Source organism: Trichomonascus vanleenenianus (genome assembly GCF_965637985.1).
Source record: "Trichomonascus vanleenenianus strain CLIB 3782 genome assembly, contig: TRVA0_044S, whole genome shotgun sequence".
In the NCBI taxonomy this organism is placed as follows: Eukaryota; Fungi; Ascomycota; class Dipodascomycetes; order Dipodascales; family Trichomonascaceae; genus Blastobotrys; species Blastobotrys vanleenenianus.
This window is the reverse complement of record NW_027481843.1, coordinates 108,578-125,317: the sequence shown is the minus strand read 5'-3', so window position 1 is coordinate 125,317 and position 16,740 is coordinate 108,578. Positions and strand designations below refer to the sequence as shown.

Sequence of the window (16,740 nt, the reverse complement as noted above, 5' to 3'; positions counted from 1 at the left end):
CTGAGCAGCTTTCCTCGCGAAGAGCAACAAGCCCTGACAACAAGAGAATCAGAACATCTGAGGAGTCTCAGAGATCAGGAAAAGATCGAAAGAAGAAAAGGAAGAAAAGAAAGAGATCATCTTAAGCCAAAGAAGTACTTAACGGTCATTCATAGGGAAACAAGCAGTCACGACGAGCCAAGAGGAGTTCGAGATCAAAGGTCTACATAATTTACATAGTTGAGATGCTATTATGTTCGCAAGCTAAGTATGGGGTCAGCATCAGGAGAGAGTAACATTTGATGGGCTACGCCAGTGCATGGAATCCAAGTGCGTTCATAGAGGTAACCTGCGGCTGTGCTCAGGACTTGTCCCCTGGATCAGTTCAAAGAACTACTGTCAGTAGCTCATTAGGGGGCTCCGAGGGACTTGTCCCCCCTGGGTTAATTCAATGAACTACTGGTACATTTTTAGACAGATTGAAATGAGAGACAATATACTGGATCTAGAAGACCCTTTATGGGTCGTCCATGTTGAATTAAATAAGCCAAATCCGATGAACTGAGCTCTTCAGAGCAACAGGGGCTAAGTTCAATGAGCCTTAGTACTGGTAGAAAGATTGATATTGTCTAGAAGACCATTCATTAAAATAGACTACCCGTTTTATGAGGTGTTCGATGACCTACGTAGGTGCTCTAAACACCTAACAAACAAGAGGGCGAGATAGAGACAGGGACTGGATCAGCTCGAATTGATCAATCCCAGCTTGAGTTATTTTAAAGCTAACATAATACCCCGGTCTTTCGTTGGATATCTGTCATGTTATCTTATGATAACATAGTAGAAGCCTCGTTTGTCTCGGTCAACGTAACCATGATCACTATCGCATTGTACCATTATCAGGTTGAAAAGATCTCCGCGAAGCGGTACCACGGGGGGTTGGGGGCTGGCCCCCAAGAAGGCGCCACCAGTGTTAAGCCCTCCGCGAAGCGGAGCTACGGGGGGGTTGGGGGGCTGGCCCCCCAAAGGAAGACTGAGGGGGGAGCGGATGCGATCATTACAGATAAGTTACCTAGTGCTAAAAGAATCTAAACGTTATCTATCATTTCTTCAATTTTGGGCTCTTCTCGTCGTCGGGCTTGACGCTGCGGCGACGCTTGTTAGCCATGCGGGGGCTCTGATGCGATATCAGCGGAGAGGGCATGATCTCTGCGTTGGGGGTGGTCGAGGCATTGGGGCCATTGGGGGGTGGAGCGAACTTGGTCTGGGGGCTGGCGTACTCACCCGGGCGCTGTTGCTGCTGCTGCTGCTGCTGATGCTGAAGCTGGGCCTGGGCCTGGGCCGCCTGTTGCTGGGCGGCCTGCTGCTGGGCTAGTGCCTGCTGGCGGGCATTGTTGATTCTAGCCACAGTTACTTCCAGCGCCTTTTGGGGGGAAAGGTTATTGTTTTCCGCCGAGAGGCGGATGATCTCCTTCATGTAGGTCATAGTTTCGGCGACCTCGAGGAAACGCATCACCGAGGAGGAGATGCCAAAGTTAGTAATGTTACAGGGGGCCAGCGAGTAGAAGTTACCCGTTCCGTCCTCGTTGGCGTCGTTGCGGCGGATACGGGCCGCTAGCGCCGCACGGGTGATGAACTCAGTGTGGCCCTGGAAGAAGATCTCCATCCAGTCGATTTTAAGCATACCGTTGTAGAGGATCTTCATGGGGGACTGGAGCCGGATCATCGTCCCGTCGGCCAGATAGTATGTGGTTGAAGCTCGTGAACAGTCTACGAAGTACCCGCCAGTCACTGTCATGTACTCTCTCGGGTTCTCTAGGCTCATTTGGATGCGCTTGACATCTGAAGTGAAGAATGTGCGGTAGTACCGGGGCACGATGGCCAACGGAATCTCAAACTGGCGGGTTTCTTTAACACTGGACACAGAAACCTTCATAGTCCCATGATCCGAGAAGAATTCGTTGTGGAGTCTAGTCCAGAACCCCAAGTCCAGCGCCTGGTCGCCTACCGCGCTTCCTACGTGCTCCGCGTACTGTAACGTCTTGATCATGGCGAAGCCTTTTTTGTAGTTCGCTAGTGCTAGAGCCGCAGCCGCCGGGGCCTGCTCGGCACCTTCTTGCTGCTGCTGAAGTTGTTGCTGCTGCCGCAACAGCTGCTGTTGTAACGCCATTTGTGGGTGCAGTTGTTGCTGCATTGGGTGAGGCTGGCCAGCCGCTACTGCTGCGGCTGCTGCCGCAGCGGCCGCCTGCTGTTGCTGGGCCTGGTGCGGCTGCTGCTGGGCCTGTTGCTGGGCCTGTTGCTGGGCCTGTTGCTGGGCCTGCTGCTGTTGTTGCATCGCCATTCGCTGTTGCAAAAGATATGCCTGCTGGGGATTCAATTGTACGCCTCCCGGCATCATCCCCGCTGGATGCGGGCTCATGGCTGCTGCCTGCTGACCCGTAGTTCCCTGGAAATGCTGCTGTTGCTGCTGTTGCTGCTGCTGGAGCTGTTGTTGCCTCAGTAGGTTCAACTGGTAAGGGCTCATCTGCTGCATCATCTGGGCCGGTATCTGCCTCATAGGCACCGGCTGTTGCCCTCCCTGGGCCCCGGGGACCTGCTGCTGTTGGATAGGAGACGCTGACATCATCCACGGCGCATACCTGGGCTTCCGTCTCTCACAGGCCTGTCGTCAAAGCCCGAGTGAATAGCTCTGTCCCGTGGAACAGGCCGGTTAATAAATAGGCAAAGAATAAATACGCTCGTTCGCAGAGTACACCCCTAAGGTCTCCCAGCTTGTCGGTCTCCTGTCCCTCTCGTCGCTCTGAGGCTCGAAACTCGCCCGGCTACTCCTCGTATTTGTGTCGTGATTTCAAGGAAAAGAGGAGGTTTCGTCCCCCCTCCTCCTTCCCCTAAGCCGTGCGGCTCCCAGCCACCATTGGCTTTTTCAGCCCGCGCACGCGCATCCCCCACCAAACCCCGAAGACCGGCGACCGTCGTTTGATGCGGTGCATCTAGCCGATTGTGTTTCTTGGGGGGTTAGTCCTCCGTAGAGCCGCTTCGCGGAGATTATTAGAAGTGGTGTAGTGGTTTTCTTGGGGGCCAGCCCCCAAACCCCCGTAGCTCCGCTTCGCGGAGGGTTCGTAGAAGAAGTGTATGGCTGAAAGCGAGATCAGGTTTGAGGTTCTAGCCCACTAGCAAAGCTATTGGTATCTTGCGAATTTCGACTGGGTTTTCCGAATTCTATCTTCTGAAAAGCCTTGAGGGGTTGCATTTCTTTTGAATTTCACACGCTACAGGTAATGGTCCCTCATGTACTTAGATTCGCTAGGAAACGGACTCTAATCGAGATTATTATTATTGTTCGCTACCATAAACTTATATAGTACTTCTTAGCTTGTACTCCTTATTCCTTTTTCATCAGTATTTCTTAGCTAGTACTACATATTACTTTTTCATCATTACTCCTTAGTTAGTACTCCTTAGTTAGTACCAATCCTTAGCTACGGTAATATCAATCTATTCAGCTACTATCAACCCTTAGCTACTACCTTAACTAGCAACCCTTAGCTGGTGTTTTGTACCATGCTACAATATCTCATATGCTTGTATAGAAGAAAGTATCTTATATGCTTGTATAGAAGAAAGTATCTTGGTGCCTTGATTGGGCTTTTCGCGTATTAAGGCAGCCGCAGGAGTATTACTGCTGAAGTGATTGATCAATGCACTCCTAAATAATTTCCAAAGTTGCAGACCATAGAACAGATTAGCTGAAGCTTATAACATCTGAGTGCACACTTTTCTGACAACAGATCACTTTTTTAGCAGGTCGTAGTGGGCATTGGATGGCATAAGAAATTCATCAGTTCGTCTATCATAAAATTAGGTTCAGTAGGCAATTGTGAGGAACATCTACCATTTCTTCATCAAGTGGGTGGCATTATTAAGAGGTCAACAATTAGGATAGAGTGGTAACAGTACTAAGAAGTATAAAAATCAATATAAAACTGGAGGGTACTACAGTAGGTAAGGATACTGAATAAGAATACCGGCCTAACATCAGAATTAACTGAGCACGTAATCGCAGAAGAAGATTTGGTACTCCATTATTGAGATGCTCATCTCCTAAGGCATCGCTTAATATACTTTGCTTCAATTTTAATTAATAAAGCCGTAACAGCGCAATTGGTAGATAATAAATAAATATGTTAGATCCTCTCATTAGGCAGTTCCACCCGTTCAGAAGTCAAGCTCAAGCTAAACTGGTCTTTCGAACTGACCCACGCAGACATCGCTGGATGAGGCGGCATCAGCCGTGATCGCTTGATGCCAGTACTAGTACTCACTACACTAGTCTCTACCTCGACCGGATCCTCCTTCTTCCGCGTTCTCGTAGCCCGCTTCTTCAACAGCTTATCCAAAGTGTCCTGCTTCTCCTCTTCCAATCGCCGCTCCGACAAATTCTTACGCCTTCGAGCCATTTCGGCCCGCTTCAATTGCTGCTCCTCCTCAGTAAGCACAATCTTCTTCTTCGTCGACGTCTCCTGCGGCAGCTCCAAAAACTCCTCCTGCTCGCCATCGACAAACTTTGACCGCTGTCTCGCAGTCATTTTAGTGATGTCGGGAGTTTCTTCACGCGAGGCCGTGAGCTCATCTTCTTCTTCGTCTTCTTCAATCTCATCAACGTCCATGCTCTCATCCTCGTCTTTTTCGCCCGACTCTTCAAGCTCCTCATCAGAGATGACCCGTCGCGACCCTCGGACTGGGCGACTCTTGGGCTGTGGCGGCTCATGCGGTGGAATCGGCTGAGCTGCTTTCCTCTGTGACTTCCTTCGTGATGATTCCTGTCTTGAGGTTCTACTGGGCTTGGTGCCATACTCTTCTTCTTCCTCTTCCTCATCGAACTCGTCTTCCAGCTCCTCCTCGCTGTTCTTGAACTCCTCGGAGCTCTCCTCGGATGAATACCCTGACATCGTCGACATTATACCGTTAGTTCGTCACACAAGTTTGGCCCGTCGCCGTCCTTCGCTTCACCTTCAACGTGCGCGCGATTAACTTGAGGTTGACTAACTAATTATATCAAAGTTATAACCATCGGAGTTCCGCGGCAATTAGCTTGTGGTTAACTAACGAATTGTCGCGAAATAACAATATCGGAACTCCGCGGCCGATGGAGGAGGGGGCCAACCTCGGCATCAAGCGAAGATTACCCCATACTCCGCATCCATTGACAGGCCTCAGTTCGATCCATTAAGATTGACAGTTCCCCATTTCACTCCATTAGATCGAAAGTTCGTTGTTAAAGGTATTCGGGTAGTGTACAGGGTGCTATATTATGCCATTTGTATTTCCCGAGACCTCAGAGTTCATCCTTAAGCCCAGGAAACGTACTCTGAGCCTTAAATATGTCATCGCTATCATATACATATTCGGCGGAGCGTCGACGCTGATAGCACTACTAAGCAAGTTTGTTATCGAGCCGCTGTTCCATCAGCTGACGGATGACCGCCGGAGTTACGCTCAGCTAGCTACTAAACTGCTCAAGGGCCTCCGGACCAAACTAGATACCATGGTTACCGTCGTCCCACCGATTAAGTCGCTTGCTGGTGCTGACTACGTTGATGCTCAGACCCAGACTGAAGCTAATCCTTCTTCATCTGATGCTCCCGAGAAAGATTTCACCGAAAAGTCCATGGGCAAGGAACTCCAGAAGCTTTCTGAGAAAGCAGAACTTAGTGAAGTTGATAGCGTAAAGCACACTCTGGAGGAGCTAAGCTCTATTGTTACTTCTCTAAGCTTCAGTGGATTTGGTGGCAGGGCAATCACTTTGGACTCATTGATGAAGAATAAGAGCAAGAAGACCACGGAGGAGAAAAACCAGATTGACGAATTCAAGAAGGAAATTAGATCAATCAAGGGTTCTCTTTTGAGCACGTAAGTTTACCAAACCTGCTTTATTGAAAGCTGGCACTAACGATTTTAGGCGAAACTTCCCACGATGATGCAAAACTTCCCGCAATGATGATTTCGAGGGCCAGCCCTCGAGCTCTCGTAGCTCCGCTTCGCGGAGGTATCCGAATGTATATTTATCCGACTAATCATTCCATTAATCGTCCAATTACTCGTAGCTCGTGGTTGGGTTGTTATATTTACAAATTCGTAAGCTCGTCAAAAATACATATCACCAAGATCCTTCCTCGCAGGCTTTTGCGGCTTCTTTCTCGGTTTATTGGATATTTCAAATTTATCAGTTTTCGAATGCTTTTTTTGGGATTGAATGCTTTTGTTGGAATGGTTAGAAGGCTCCGGTAGATCTCTAGCCTTTCTTATGCGCTCGCCTCTCTTAGTCCATCTATCCTTGATCTTCTCTTCCTCCTCGGTGCTGGGCCTCCACTTGCTCCGTAGAATCCGCCGCACAGCCTCGGGCGAGATCTTGAAATGCTCTGCGATCACCCCCGAGTGCACCTCTGGAAACTGCTCTTTGAGATCTCTTATCTTGTCCATCGTCTCACGAGACAGCTTCTTCTGGGGGTTCCATGGCTGGTTGTGGAACTTCTCCTTCAATGCAAACATCTGTTTCTTCCACCCGGGAAGGCTTTTGTTGCGCCAGTCCTTGGGCACGTTGGGCTGGTTGTTAAGCAGCATGCCGGAATCATCTCGCTTATCGGTTGATTCATCTTCATCGTCGAGTTCCCATCTAGTTCTTCGTTTGTCGTCGTTTTCGGTAGAATAGGATCGTAATGCAGTTCTAGGGATTCTAATATTGTATAAATATGGTTGGATTGGCGGCCGTAGCGCTGCTAAGCTGCGCAGCCGGTTCATGGCGATAAATATTTGTGAGTGTCGGACGAAAATCTTATCCGCCACTGCTATCACCAAATCTACCGCCATCAACGTCTTGGGTTTTCCCACAACATTACTAGTGGCCGTAGTGTTTTTGCAATAATTGAGTAAAAAGGATTCTGAGAGTTATATGTAGGTTTAAAATGCAGTATTAATTATTTTGGGTTTGATTTGTCAAGACAGTAGTATGGGTAGCCGCACATTGTGCGGCGTTGTGCGCCGCACCACCACTTTTTACACTAAGTACTTCGACAGTTGGCAGTAAGAAGAAGTATTGTTAATTGTAGGTTTTTTAACCCATGTAAATGGTCTAGTATGTATATACTTTACACGCTGATTAAACTAGTTTGCAGATACTGTAGTCTGTCAGTAAACCAGAGCTACAGGTGTATGCACCTACTTGTACTACCTTTTTCAGGTACGCTCTTGAAATCTTATATTGTATTTATATGATAGTCGCAACAGCTTTTGGTCTCTAATGTGGCGTAGACTTTAAAATAATTGCCATGGCATGAATGAGTAGCGTGCCAAAATCCCCTCTCATCCACCTCAAAACAAAACGCAAGACGTGCATTATAATTTCAACAACCGTTCGTTCTCACTGGTTAGTAGAGTATGCATGCCAGTCATTATGAGTGTATCCGACGTTAATAAAAGTTTCTCCGACATGTGTTGATGTGTTGGATAAATAGGATATGATGTCATCTGACGAAATCCGCCCCATTTAAGTAACCATCGACATTCTTTAGCTATTGACTCCCTGAATATTTCACTTCAACATATTAACTACTGAAATACGTCGACAAGCTCCCCCCGGTAAAAATTGAAGGTTGACGGTGATTGCAGTAGTTATAGGTATAACACCCCTGAACAGCCGCACATATACAAACAGTCCAGCCGTGTGTTCACTTTATTCGACCCACTGTTGTGGCAACGCCAAAAAGTCAATTTCAAAACAAAAAAACCTTTACTCAACCCAGATAGGGCATTTGACAGTCTCTAAGAATAGGGATGAACATTATCAAGCGATTCCTGGCCTCTTCATCCAAAGAGGAGTTGGTGACCATCCCTTCGGGCATTCTATACTTGACAAGGGGCCCATCCAGCCCCAAGGGAAGCAATGAGTGTATCTTCAAGGACGCAGTAGCCGTGATCCGCAGAACCACTACAGACTTCCACTACCAGCTGGTCATAGAGCGGGTGTTCGAGGAAGGCGAGGAGGATCTCGAAGATAGCGAGGACGAGTTTGATGAGCTGGAGGATGAAAACAAAAACGCCTGGGCCTTCTTGCTCGACGAAGCTCTTCAGCTGTCGTACTTTGAAAGGAATGGCAACGTTGTCATCACGTGGCTCGATACATCAAATGACGACGGAGATCGGTTTGAGTTTGTGTGCGATAAGAACACTGATGCGTCGGTTTTTGAGAGTTTTGATAACATCGCCCGGCAGAGCCAGTACGAGCGAAAGTACCAGAAGAAGTTCAAGGGAACCGAAAAGGACCTTGAGGAGTTTGATTTTGAGTTAAAGCCGCTCCAGCAAGAGCAGGAAGAGGAAGAAGACGAACCAGAAACTCCAACCGGCTCTCTGACTCCTACCACTTCCAATACCCCAGATCACGCAGCAGCTCCGGCTGAGTCTACGCCAGTGAAGGCAGAAGCTGCTCCAGTAACGCCCATGAAGCAGCAACCAGCGGTACCGGCCGAGCCTAAAGAGACCTCAGAGGCCCCCGGAGAGCTCATTTCCAAACATTCCGCCTCTCTTCATCTCTACGACGCACCAACTGGCGTGTTTGTTGAGCAGTTGAGCAAGTCGGAGGTGGCTCTGTACAATCTAGGTGGGTTCCAGTATTGGCTGGAGGTCACTTCACCCGAGTCAAAGAAGAAGTTCCTTGGACTTCTCATCAACTCGGATATGAACCCGTGCTTCAACTACGAGCATTTGTCGTTCATCTTCAACTATTTTGAATCTGGAAGCGCCTTTTCTTGGCTTCTCAAGTTCGAGACTGTTGAAGAGCTTGAGGCGTTCCAGGCGGGGTTCATGCAGGCCCTGTGGGAGAATACTAACAAGAAACAATGGGTCAAAGTGTCGGAGGCTGCCAAGGAGTATATGATTGAATCATTCCAGGCGATGAACATTGACGAACCAGAAGAGGAGGAAGAAGAAGAGGAAGAAGAGGAAGAGGAAGAAGCCCAAGAAAGACGGCCACAGGAGGAGGATTACGATACAGATGAAGAGCAAGATGAAGTCGAGCAATTCTCTGGCCAGGGAAAGAACAGCCAGCTGGCTGTGGGCGTTAAGAACGACCGTTCATACGTAGTTCGAGGAGACAAGATTGGTGTATTCAAGCAGGCGCCCCGAAACCTTGAGTTCTACACGACTATCGACAAGGTGGCTACTCCTGGAGGCAAGAGCTTTGCGCCTAGCAAAGTGATGCTTCACACTGAGGACTCAAACCTCATTTTGCAGGATCCAAACAACCCAAACACCCTGTATAACATGGATTTGGAGTACGGCAAGATCGTAGAAGAATGGAACACTCAAAGGGACATTACTGCTTTCGCCCCAACGTCCAAGTTCGCTCAGATGACTGGCGAGAAGACACTGGTTGCCGCGGGTCCAAATCGAATGTTCAAGATCGATCCACGAGTGGCCGGCGACCAGTTCGTTCAGGCTGGCTCAGAAAAGACATACGCCAGCATGAAGTCCAGTGCAATCGCTACCACCGAGAAGGGTCACCTCGCGGTTGCCACTCTCTCCGGCAGCATCCACCTCTACGACCGTCTGGGAATCAGGGCCAAGACTCTTATCCCGGCCATTGGCGACCCAATCATTGGTGTGGACGCCTCTGCCGATGGCCGGTGGCTGTTGGCTACATGCAAGAACTACCTGCTTCTTATTGACACTAGTATCAAGGATGGACCTAACACTGGCTATACTGGGTTCCAGAAGTCGTTCGTCAAGACCGACAAGCCTCGGCCCAAGCGTCTTCAAATCTCTCCTGAGCATGTGGCGTTCATGCAGAGCGAGACTGGTAAGCCGCTCAGCTTCACTGTGGGCCACTTCAACACTGGTATAGACTCAAAGGAGGATGCTATCGTCACCAGTTGCGGTCCTTATGTCATCACCTGGAGTCTCAAGAAGATCTTCAAGGGCGACAAGGAGCCGTATCTCATCAAGCGATATGCAGACAATGTTACTGCGGACAATTTCAAGTTTGGTTCCGACAAGGACGTTATCGTTGCTCTCGAGGACGATGTTGGAATGGTCAGCAGACGAACGTTCCGAAGACCAACCAGGGAGTCTCTTGCCACCCCTGCGCGACGAGTCCAACCCATGTCTCGCCATAGCATCGTCCACACTCCTTTCTAATCTTTTCTCAACCTTTTTAATCATTCTCGACCTTCTAATCAATGTGTAGACAATTTTTAATGCCCAAATGCGATACCGGTAAAAAACTGGTCATCTTTTGCTTCGGAATTCATTGCGGAGCTCTTCAAAAAACAGATTCTTGTACACCCTCGCCTTGTTCCTGAATATCTGGAAAGAAGATATCTGCTTTGGACCATCGTCTTCAATCGGCGGTGGAACAGGCTCACCCTTGATCCTCGCATTGGTAACCTGTACAAACCGGTGAAACCGGTGGCTCTCCAGCAACTAGACTAGTCAGTATATAGCCAATATAACAACCTCCCTAACTTATGTCCATACCTTTTTAACTATATATCGATGCAGGTCTTGCTGCCACATGGTACGGTATTAAGTGATCCGATACTTTTAAGTTTTCGAATGATTCAAATATTCAAGCCGCGCCGGTCCACACAGCCTCATGAATCATTGAAGGGCCTACCAGTTATACGAATAGAATAGCTTCCCCAGAGATTGACAAATGACACAAGGGGATCAGGAGAAGGATCAACGAACCCCGGGAACTGTATGTTTCGAGACTTCTGGGGGGACTGTATGCTTCGAGGATTCGACCCCAGATCGAGAGCACGGGCAAAGTGGAGACTACTTCTCGATACCCCGAAATGAAGCCGTGGCCTCGAGTGCTGTAGCAGCACGGTTTCATCACCTCCAGCCCGACCGACTGACTCCCCAGAGCTCGTATGAGAGGAGACCGCCCCTAACTCCCCGGGGGAGTGCTGAGGCAGTGCCTATATACCGCGGATCATACAATAAGCAGTCCTCGACTTCGCTCATGTCCTTCTTCATGCACCAGGATCCACACCACATGGATCCTATATCTGGAGCGTCGAGTCCACGGCACTCAGTTATTAGCCCGAACCCGAAAACCAGCTGGTCGCAGTTTCGCATGAACAAGATCCTTGGCCAGGAAGAAGGGTATCGCATGACTTATGGCTTGGAAGAGCTGCGAGACGGATTCTTCGACGCTATATTCGTCAAGCCGACTTTGTTGGAGGTGGCCACTCGTAGAGCTATAGAACAGGGCCACTTGCCAGAGCAGCAACCTCCAGACGTGGATAGATTCTCGGTGCGATTGAGGGCCGGTATATTGCAGTCTATACGCCGGTTACTCTATGAGAAAGATGGCCAAGTCTTGCTTAAAGCTTTCCTGGCATACCTCATTTGCTACGTTCTGTGTCTTATAGGCCCGACGAAGCAATGGCTCGGGAGATACAGTTTCTTTGCGCCATTGGCGGCCGTACTGAACCACAGTGGCCGAACCGTTGGGTCACAGTTAGAGATTACATTCGAATCCATAATAGGCATGGCGTTTGGGCTCGGGTGGGGATCCCTGACTATGTATATTGCCAGTGCTACCTCGGTCAGTCGAAGTGGTTACGGAGGTATCTACGCAACATCGATGATTGTTGCCCTGGCTTGCTTCAGCTGGATCCGAGCCCACTTCATTAGGATGTTCCATGGTGTTTTGACGCTCTGTATCACGGTCATTTTCATGAACCTCGCTGAGATCTCGGAGGTCGCAAATTGGTACAAGGCAAAGGAGTTTGCGGTTCCGTACCTAATTGGCTTCGCCGTGACAGTGGTAGTCAACATTTTCGTCTTCCCGGATACAGGCCACATTGGTATTATGGACAGGCTGCTTGATGTGTTTGACAAGAGCCGCGAGGTGATGGCTATTTCCATGTCCAACGACGACGTCATCCGTCATGAAGCAAAGCGAAAGTTGACCGTAGCAGCGCTGAACCTGAGTTCTGCGTTCCGAGAGATGAGCTGTGAGTTTACACTGTCGACTTTTGCCACGAGACAGGTTCTCTCGTTACGAAACGAAATGCAGGTCGCCATTAGTCGACTCAAGACTATTCCGACGCCATCAACGTTATTCCATGTCTACTACGAAGATGATTTTGGCGATCCCGTGAGGGTTCAGGGAGCAGAGAAAGAAGACGGCCATGCAGAATTGATAAGCCAACTACATGAGATATTTGCAGCGCCGGTCAAGGCGCTCATTGAAGACGCAATCGGTGCCCTCAAAGCTGGACACGCCTATATCACCTACATGAAAGTGGGAAAAGGATCCATGGAATCGGTGGCCAAGGACCTCAAAGATTCTAAGCAAAAGTTGGATGAAGGGCTGAGTCATCTCAGCCAAGCAACCCATAACTTCTTGTCTAAGAGAAGGCACGAACTATACGAGGAGACCATCCCTCAGGAGTTACTGGATATTATGTTATACATCCACTACATGTTTGAAGCGACCAAGAATCTAGCAACGGTGGTAAGCACAATGAATGGCTTTGTTGAGAAAAAGCGTTCATGGAGACTGTCGCGGCCCATCTATCCGTTTAAGCGGGCTTTCCAGAAAACCACCGAGAGAATCACCCACGACCGAGGAGGCGAGTCTGCTGCGTACTACTTCCAGGCTAAGCGGGATGTAGACGAGTCTTTCAAACAGTCTTATCGACTTCGGGACGAAATTGGCAACGAGAAGAGGAACCAAAAGCTTACCGATGCCCATGGCCTGCGATACAAAGTGTGGCAGACTTTGCACGCTCTGCAAGGCTATGAGTCTCGATTTGCGCTAAAGTCGGCCATTGTGTGTACCATTTTGTCCCTTCCTGCGTGGCTCGTCTCCAGCCGAGAGTGGTACGAGGCTTACAATGGGTGGTTTTCTGTTATCATTGCATTTACCACGATGCATCCACGAGTTGGTGGTAACGCCAAGGACTATCTTGTGCGGTCTCTGTTTTGTGTGTCTGGCTCAATATGGGCCGGAATCGCTAACAGAGCAGGATATGGTAACCCGTACGCGCTGGCGTTTCTGGGATCAGCCTTCATGATCCCTGCATTCTACCGTTTCCTCCTTCTGAACCACCCGCGGTCTGGTATCCTGGCATGTTTTGCGTTCACACTTACTTCGCTCGGTTACGATGCCAAGACGAGGAACATTTTCACCGAGACGTGGATCCGGATGGTGTGTTTGTTGGTTGGACTGAGTGTGACTACTCTCATCAGCTGGATATTTTGGCCGTTCGTTGCACGACATGAGGTGAGAAAACAAACGGCCGTTATGCTTAGCCACGTCAGTCAGTGCTATCAGAGTGTTACAGATCGGTATCTCTATCGCGATGAAACGGATGAGCTCAACGAGCTCACCCTGCGAATGAGTGAGGTTAGAGAGGCGCGGATGATCCAGAGTCTCTACGCACTTGAGAAGCTTCTCCATTCGACCCTCCACGAGCCGCGAGTCAGAGGCACCTTCGACCAGGCGCCGTACGTAGCGCTGATCCATTCGTGTGAAGTTATTCTGCAAAAGATTTCGGATGCCCGAATCAGCAGCATTTATTTCAACGTGTACGAAATGGATAAAGATTTGGAGGCCACGAAGCAGCTATCATCGCTGAGACGAGATTCAGTAGCCTCGGTCATCTTCATCTTTTACATTTTGTCGTGCTCTTTCCGAGCAAAAAGTCAGGTGCCTCAGTACCTGCCATCTGCTGCCATGTCACGAAAGGTACTGTTTGATGCTGTGGCGCACTTGGGCGATATTCATAACCATGAAAGCGAAGAGAGTCTTCAGAAGCCTGAAGAAGAAGCTAAAGAAAAGCCTGGCAAGGGCGAAGAGGCCAAGAACCGACATAGAATTTGGCAGCTAGTCCACGAGGCGGCGTTTTCCCGCGCTTTCAATGACATTACCGAGGAGCTAGAGAAGGTCGTTGCCTACGCCAAGTACATCCTCGGTGAGCAGAAAATTTAACTGTACTATTAATGACTTTATAGACGACTAATGTATTAATGATATAACACGGGGGTTTGGGGGCAGAGCCCCCAACTACGGGAGCTCGAGGGCTGGCCCTCGATCATCTAGAGGTGCAAACTGGGGGGACCAGTCCCCCCAGACCCCCCTGGGGCTCCGCTACGCGGAGGGATAGACGGACAAAACCCATTGTAATAATGGCGAATCTATTAGAATCAATAAATACAGATAACTCGATGCAATCTAAGCAGGTTAGTGGATGCTATCGTTAGGTAAAATGAACGTACTTTTATTCTTTCAGAGCGGTCGTATTCCTCTGAATCAAATGGAACAAGATGATCATCATCATGGCAGCCATGCCAAACGACACAGCGATGGTGTCCAACTGATTGTCTGTAATCATGGTTGTTGGTTTGATATGTGGTAGTAGCAACGTGTTGAGTTCACCCACCCCCTATGCGCGCTTCACACCATCACTACCGGTACAGCCTTAAAAGACACGGCTGTAACACTACACCCTGTAACAGCATTAGATGACATGGCAAGCGGTATAAGTATACGTATATCTAAGACGTGGCTTTGGGTTCCTTATTAAAGCCTTGGCTTGATGTGATAAGCGGTGTACCAGATTGATATTATGAATAAGTAGAGGCTGATTAGTTCACAGAGCTACAGTAGGATGACTTACGACGGTGAGGTGGCCCCAGCTATTTAACGTATACATTACCGGGTACGATAGCGTAATTAAACGAAAGAAATTTAATGAACGTTTAATTATTCATAGTCAATCAATCAAATCATTGCACCTGCTAATCATAGTCCCCACTTTTACAAATAGCACAGTAAGCGAAGAACGGTATCGAATTTGTTACACTGTTATGAGGATCTCGCCCCGTGTAACCGCGCGGAACGAAAAAGCTGTACCCAGTGACGTTGTAACCCCCAGCAACGTTGTAACTACTTTCGGACGGTACAAAGCAACGAGTATTGGGATATTTTGTTACACTGTAACAGGCACCACCGCCTAGTCCTGTCTAGACTATGGAAAAGGCTGTGAGTGCGTGGTAATTCCTCGCTCAGACAAAAAAAAATAGCGTACCCAATTGCCTGAATTATCGTACACCGATTGACGTTATTAGCATTGTACCAGTAGTGGTCGGTAGAACTAAAATGGAAACAGGATGTGTCTAATTTAATAACATTGGTACCTAGGAGAGTACCTCCATTGTCCATAGTCAATCAAATGATCAAATCATTGCACCTACTAATCATAATGCTGCACTTTCAAAAGTGCCATAGTAAATGGAAATGCGGCAGACTGCTACTCTCTACATCGGCAGTGTATACCGCCAAGCCACCGCTCCACGGGTACCGGGAAGAAGCCTGGTAACACATTTGTAACGCTGTTGCGACGATCCCGTTACCGCGGAACAAAAAAATCTGTTGCGAGATTTCGTAACACTGTAACAAGCATCTCTGCCCTGCCGAGAGGTAACTAAAATGCGGAACTAATAATCGTTCAATGTACACTAATTATTAGTTCATTTAAAAACGCCGTAATATCAATTGCCTATTACAGTACAACGTTGTAATCAATTGACGTTATTATCCCGTACGAGTAGTGGAAACCAAAATGGAAACAGGCGGTGCCTAATTTAATAACATAGCTGGTACCGGGATATAACCCATTGTCCATGCACGTATCCATTGTCTATTTGCAGGATAAAAGACATTGACATTCCATCATTACCCTCAATGTACCGAACACTTGGTAGACCCCTTGGCAGAACCCTGGCAGTGACAGTAGATGTCAGTAGTGCGCGGAAGAACGGCTCAGCCGCGCCAAAAAACGGGCCCTGTCACGGACCAAAGTCACACACTGTGCAAGGCGGCGGCAGGTTTGACAGGTACAATGGTTGACACGCCGCGATTCCTGCGCAAGGCAGACTCGGACCTCGACGAGGAGTTTCGCAAGCTTGGCCAACTCGAGCAGCACCGGTTCCATGACCCGGACTTCAGCTTCCGTACCGGGGCTGAGAACTTCGAGCGCAACCGCTACCGCAACATCTTCCCGTGGGATGACACGCGGGTGAGATTGCAGAGCGACAATAATAACTACATCAATGCTTCGTGGATCGATGTGCTCGGACGGCGTTACATCGCGTCCCAGGGCCCCACTGAGCTTACTAAGGGCCACTTTTGGCAGATGATTAAGCAGAACTCAGCGCGGGTTATCGTCATGCTGACGCCTCTGATCGAGCGTGAAATGGTCAAATGCGCACGGTACTGGCCATCCAAGAAGGGTGAGATCCTCAAGTTCAAGGAGGAAGGAGAAATCATTACCGTAGAGCTCAAGGAGACCCAGCCCCGCGATCATTACGTCGTTTCGGAGCTTTTGGTGGACGGGGCGCCTGTTTATCACTTTTATTTTGACCAGTGGGTGGACTTTGGCAATCCGGTGATAGATGATGCTGTGCAGAAGTTGATTATTGAGGCTAACAGTACCAATGGCGGAAAGAAGAGCCCCATGGTGGTCCACTGCTCGGCGGGGATTGGGCGAACCGGCACGTTTATCGCTCTGGACGCTCTCATGGGCGAGTCAGAGTCGGAGGATGTGGTTAAGACTGGAGACGTTGTTTATAATCTCGTCAATGACATGAGGAAACAGCGACCGGGCATGGTCCAGTCAATTGTACAGTATAAGTATATCCACCACGAAATGGCAAAGTTCTACACGAATTAACTCTCCACAGAGCGGAACT

At 48.8% G+C, this 16,740-nt stretch overlaps 9 protein-coding genes across 9 annotated transcripts; 4 read left to right on the top strand and 5 right to left on the bottom strand.

The window, feature by feature from the left end:
- Positions 1-1,081: 1,081 nt before the first annotated feature.
- On the bottom strand, positions 1,082-2,605 carry MFG1 (Mfg1p; the record flags this gene model as incomplete). The annotated part of the gene is made up of 1 exon (XM_076686835.1): positions 1,082-2,605. The coding sequence occupies one exon, from the start codon at positions 2,603-2,605 to the stop codon at positions 1,082-1,084; it is 1,524 nt and encodes a 507-aa protein (XP_076538993.1).
- A 1,558-nt stretch (positions 2,606-4,163) lies between these two features.
- Positions 4,164-4,928, bottom strand: IES2 (Ies2p; the record flags this gene model as incomplete). Its single annotated transcript, XM_076686834.1, has 1 exon — positions 4,164-4,928. The coding sequence occupies one exon, from the start codon at positions 4,926-4,928 to the stop codon at positions 4,164-4,166; it is 765 nt and encodes a 254-aa protein (XP_076538992.1).
- Positions 4,929-5,524: 596 nt separating this feature from the next.
- Positions 5,525-5,957, top strand: TRVA0_044S01398 (uncharacterized protein; the record flags this gene model as incomplete). The annotated part of the gene is made up of 2 exons (XM_076686833.1): positions 5,525-5,889; positions 5,939-5,957. 2 exons carry the CDS (start codon positions 5,525-5,527, stop codon positions 5,955-5,957), a joined length of 384 nt encoding a protein of 127 aa, XP_076538991.1.
- A 166-nt stretch (positions 5,958-6,123) lies between these two features.
- RRG9 (mitochondrial ribosome assembly protein RRG9) lies at positions 6,124-6,777 on the bottom strand (the record flags this gene model as incomplete). Its single annotated transcript, XM_076686832.1, has 1 exon — positions 6,124-6,777. One exon carries the CDS (start codon positions 6,775-6,777, stop codon positions 6,124-6,126), a length of 654 nt encoding a protein of 217 aa, XP_076538990.1.
- A 1,032-nt stretch (positions 6,778-7,809) lies between these two features.
- On the top strand, positions 7,810-10,167 carry VID27 (Vid27p; the record flags this gene model as incomplete). The annotated part of the gene is made up of 1 exon (XM_076686831.1): positions 7,810-10,167. One exon carries the CDS (start codon positions 7,810-7,812, stop codon positions 10,165-10,167), a length of 2,358 nt encoding a protein of 785 aa, XP_076538989.1.
- Positions 10,168-10,257: 90 nt separating this feature from the next.
- MRX7 (Mrx7p) lies at positions 10,258-10,545 on the bottom strand (the record flags this gene model as incomplete). Its single annotated transcript, XM_076686830.1, has 2 exons — positions 10,258-10,452; positions 10,507-10,545. The coding sequence occupies 2 exons, from the start codon at positions 10,543-10,545 to the stop codon at positions 10,258-10,260; spliced, it is 234 nt and encodes a 77-aa protein (XP_076538988.1).
- A 139-nt stretch (positions 10,546-10,684) lies between these two features.
- Positions 10,685-13,978, top strand: BRE4 (Bre4p; the record flags this gene model as incomplete). Its single annotated transcript, XM_076686829.1, has 1 exon — positions 10,685-13,978. The coding sequence occupies one exon, from the start codon at positions 10,685-10,687 to the stop codon at positions 13,976-13,978; it is 3,294 nt and encodes a 1,097-aa protein (XP_076538987.1).
- A 174-nt stretch (positions 13,979-14,152) lies between these two features.
- On the bottom strand, positions 14,153-14,381 carry OST4 (olichyl-diphosphooligosaccharide--protein glycotransferase OST4; the record flags this gene model as incomplete). Its single annotated transcript, XM_076686828.1, has 2 exons — positions 14,153-14,221; positions 14,266-14,381. The coding sequence occupies one exon, from the start codon at positions 14,379-14,381 to the stop codon at positions 14,268-14,270; it is 114 nt and encodes a 37-aa protein (XP_076538986.1). The 3' UTR covers positions 14,153-14,221; positions 14,266-14,267.
- A 1,509-nt stretch (positions 14,382-15,890) lies between these two features.
- Positions 15,891-16,721, top strand: PTP1 (tyrosine protein phosphatase PTP1; the record flags this gene model as incomplete). Its single annotated transcript, XM_076686827.1, has 1 exon — positions 15,891-16,721. The coding sequence occupies one exon, from the start codon at positions 15,891-15,893 to the stop codon at positions 16,719-16,721; it is 831 nt and encodes a 276-aa protein (XP_076538985.1).
- Between the last annotated feature and the right edge of the window lie 19 nt (positions 16,722-16,740).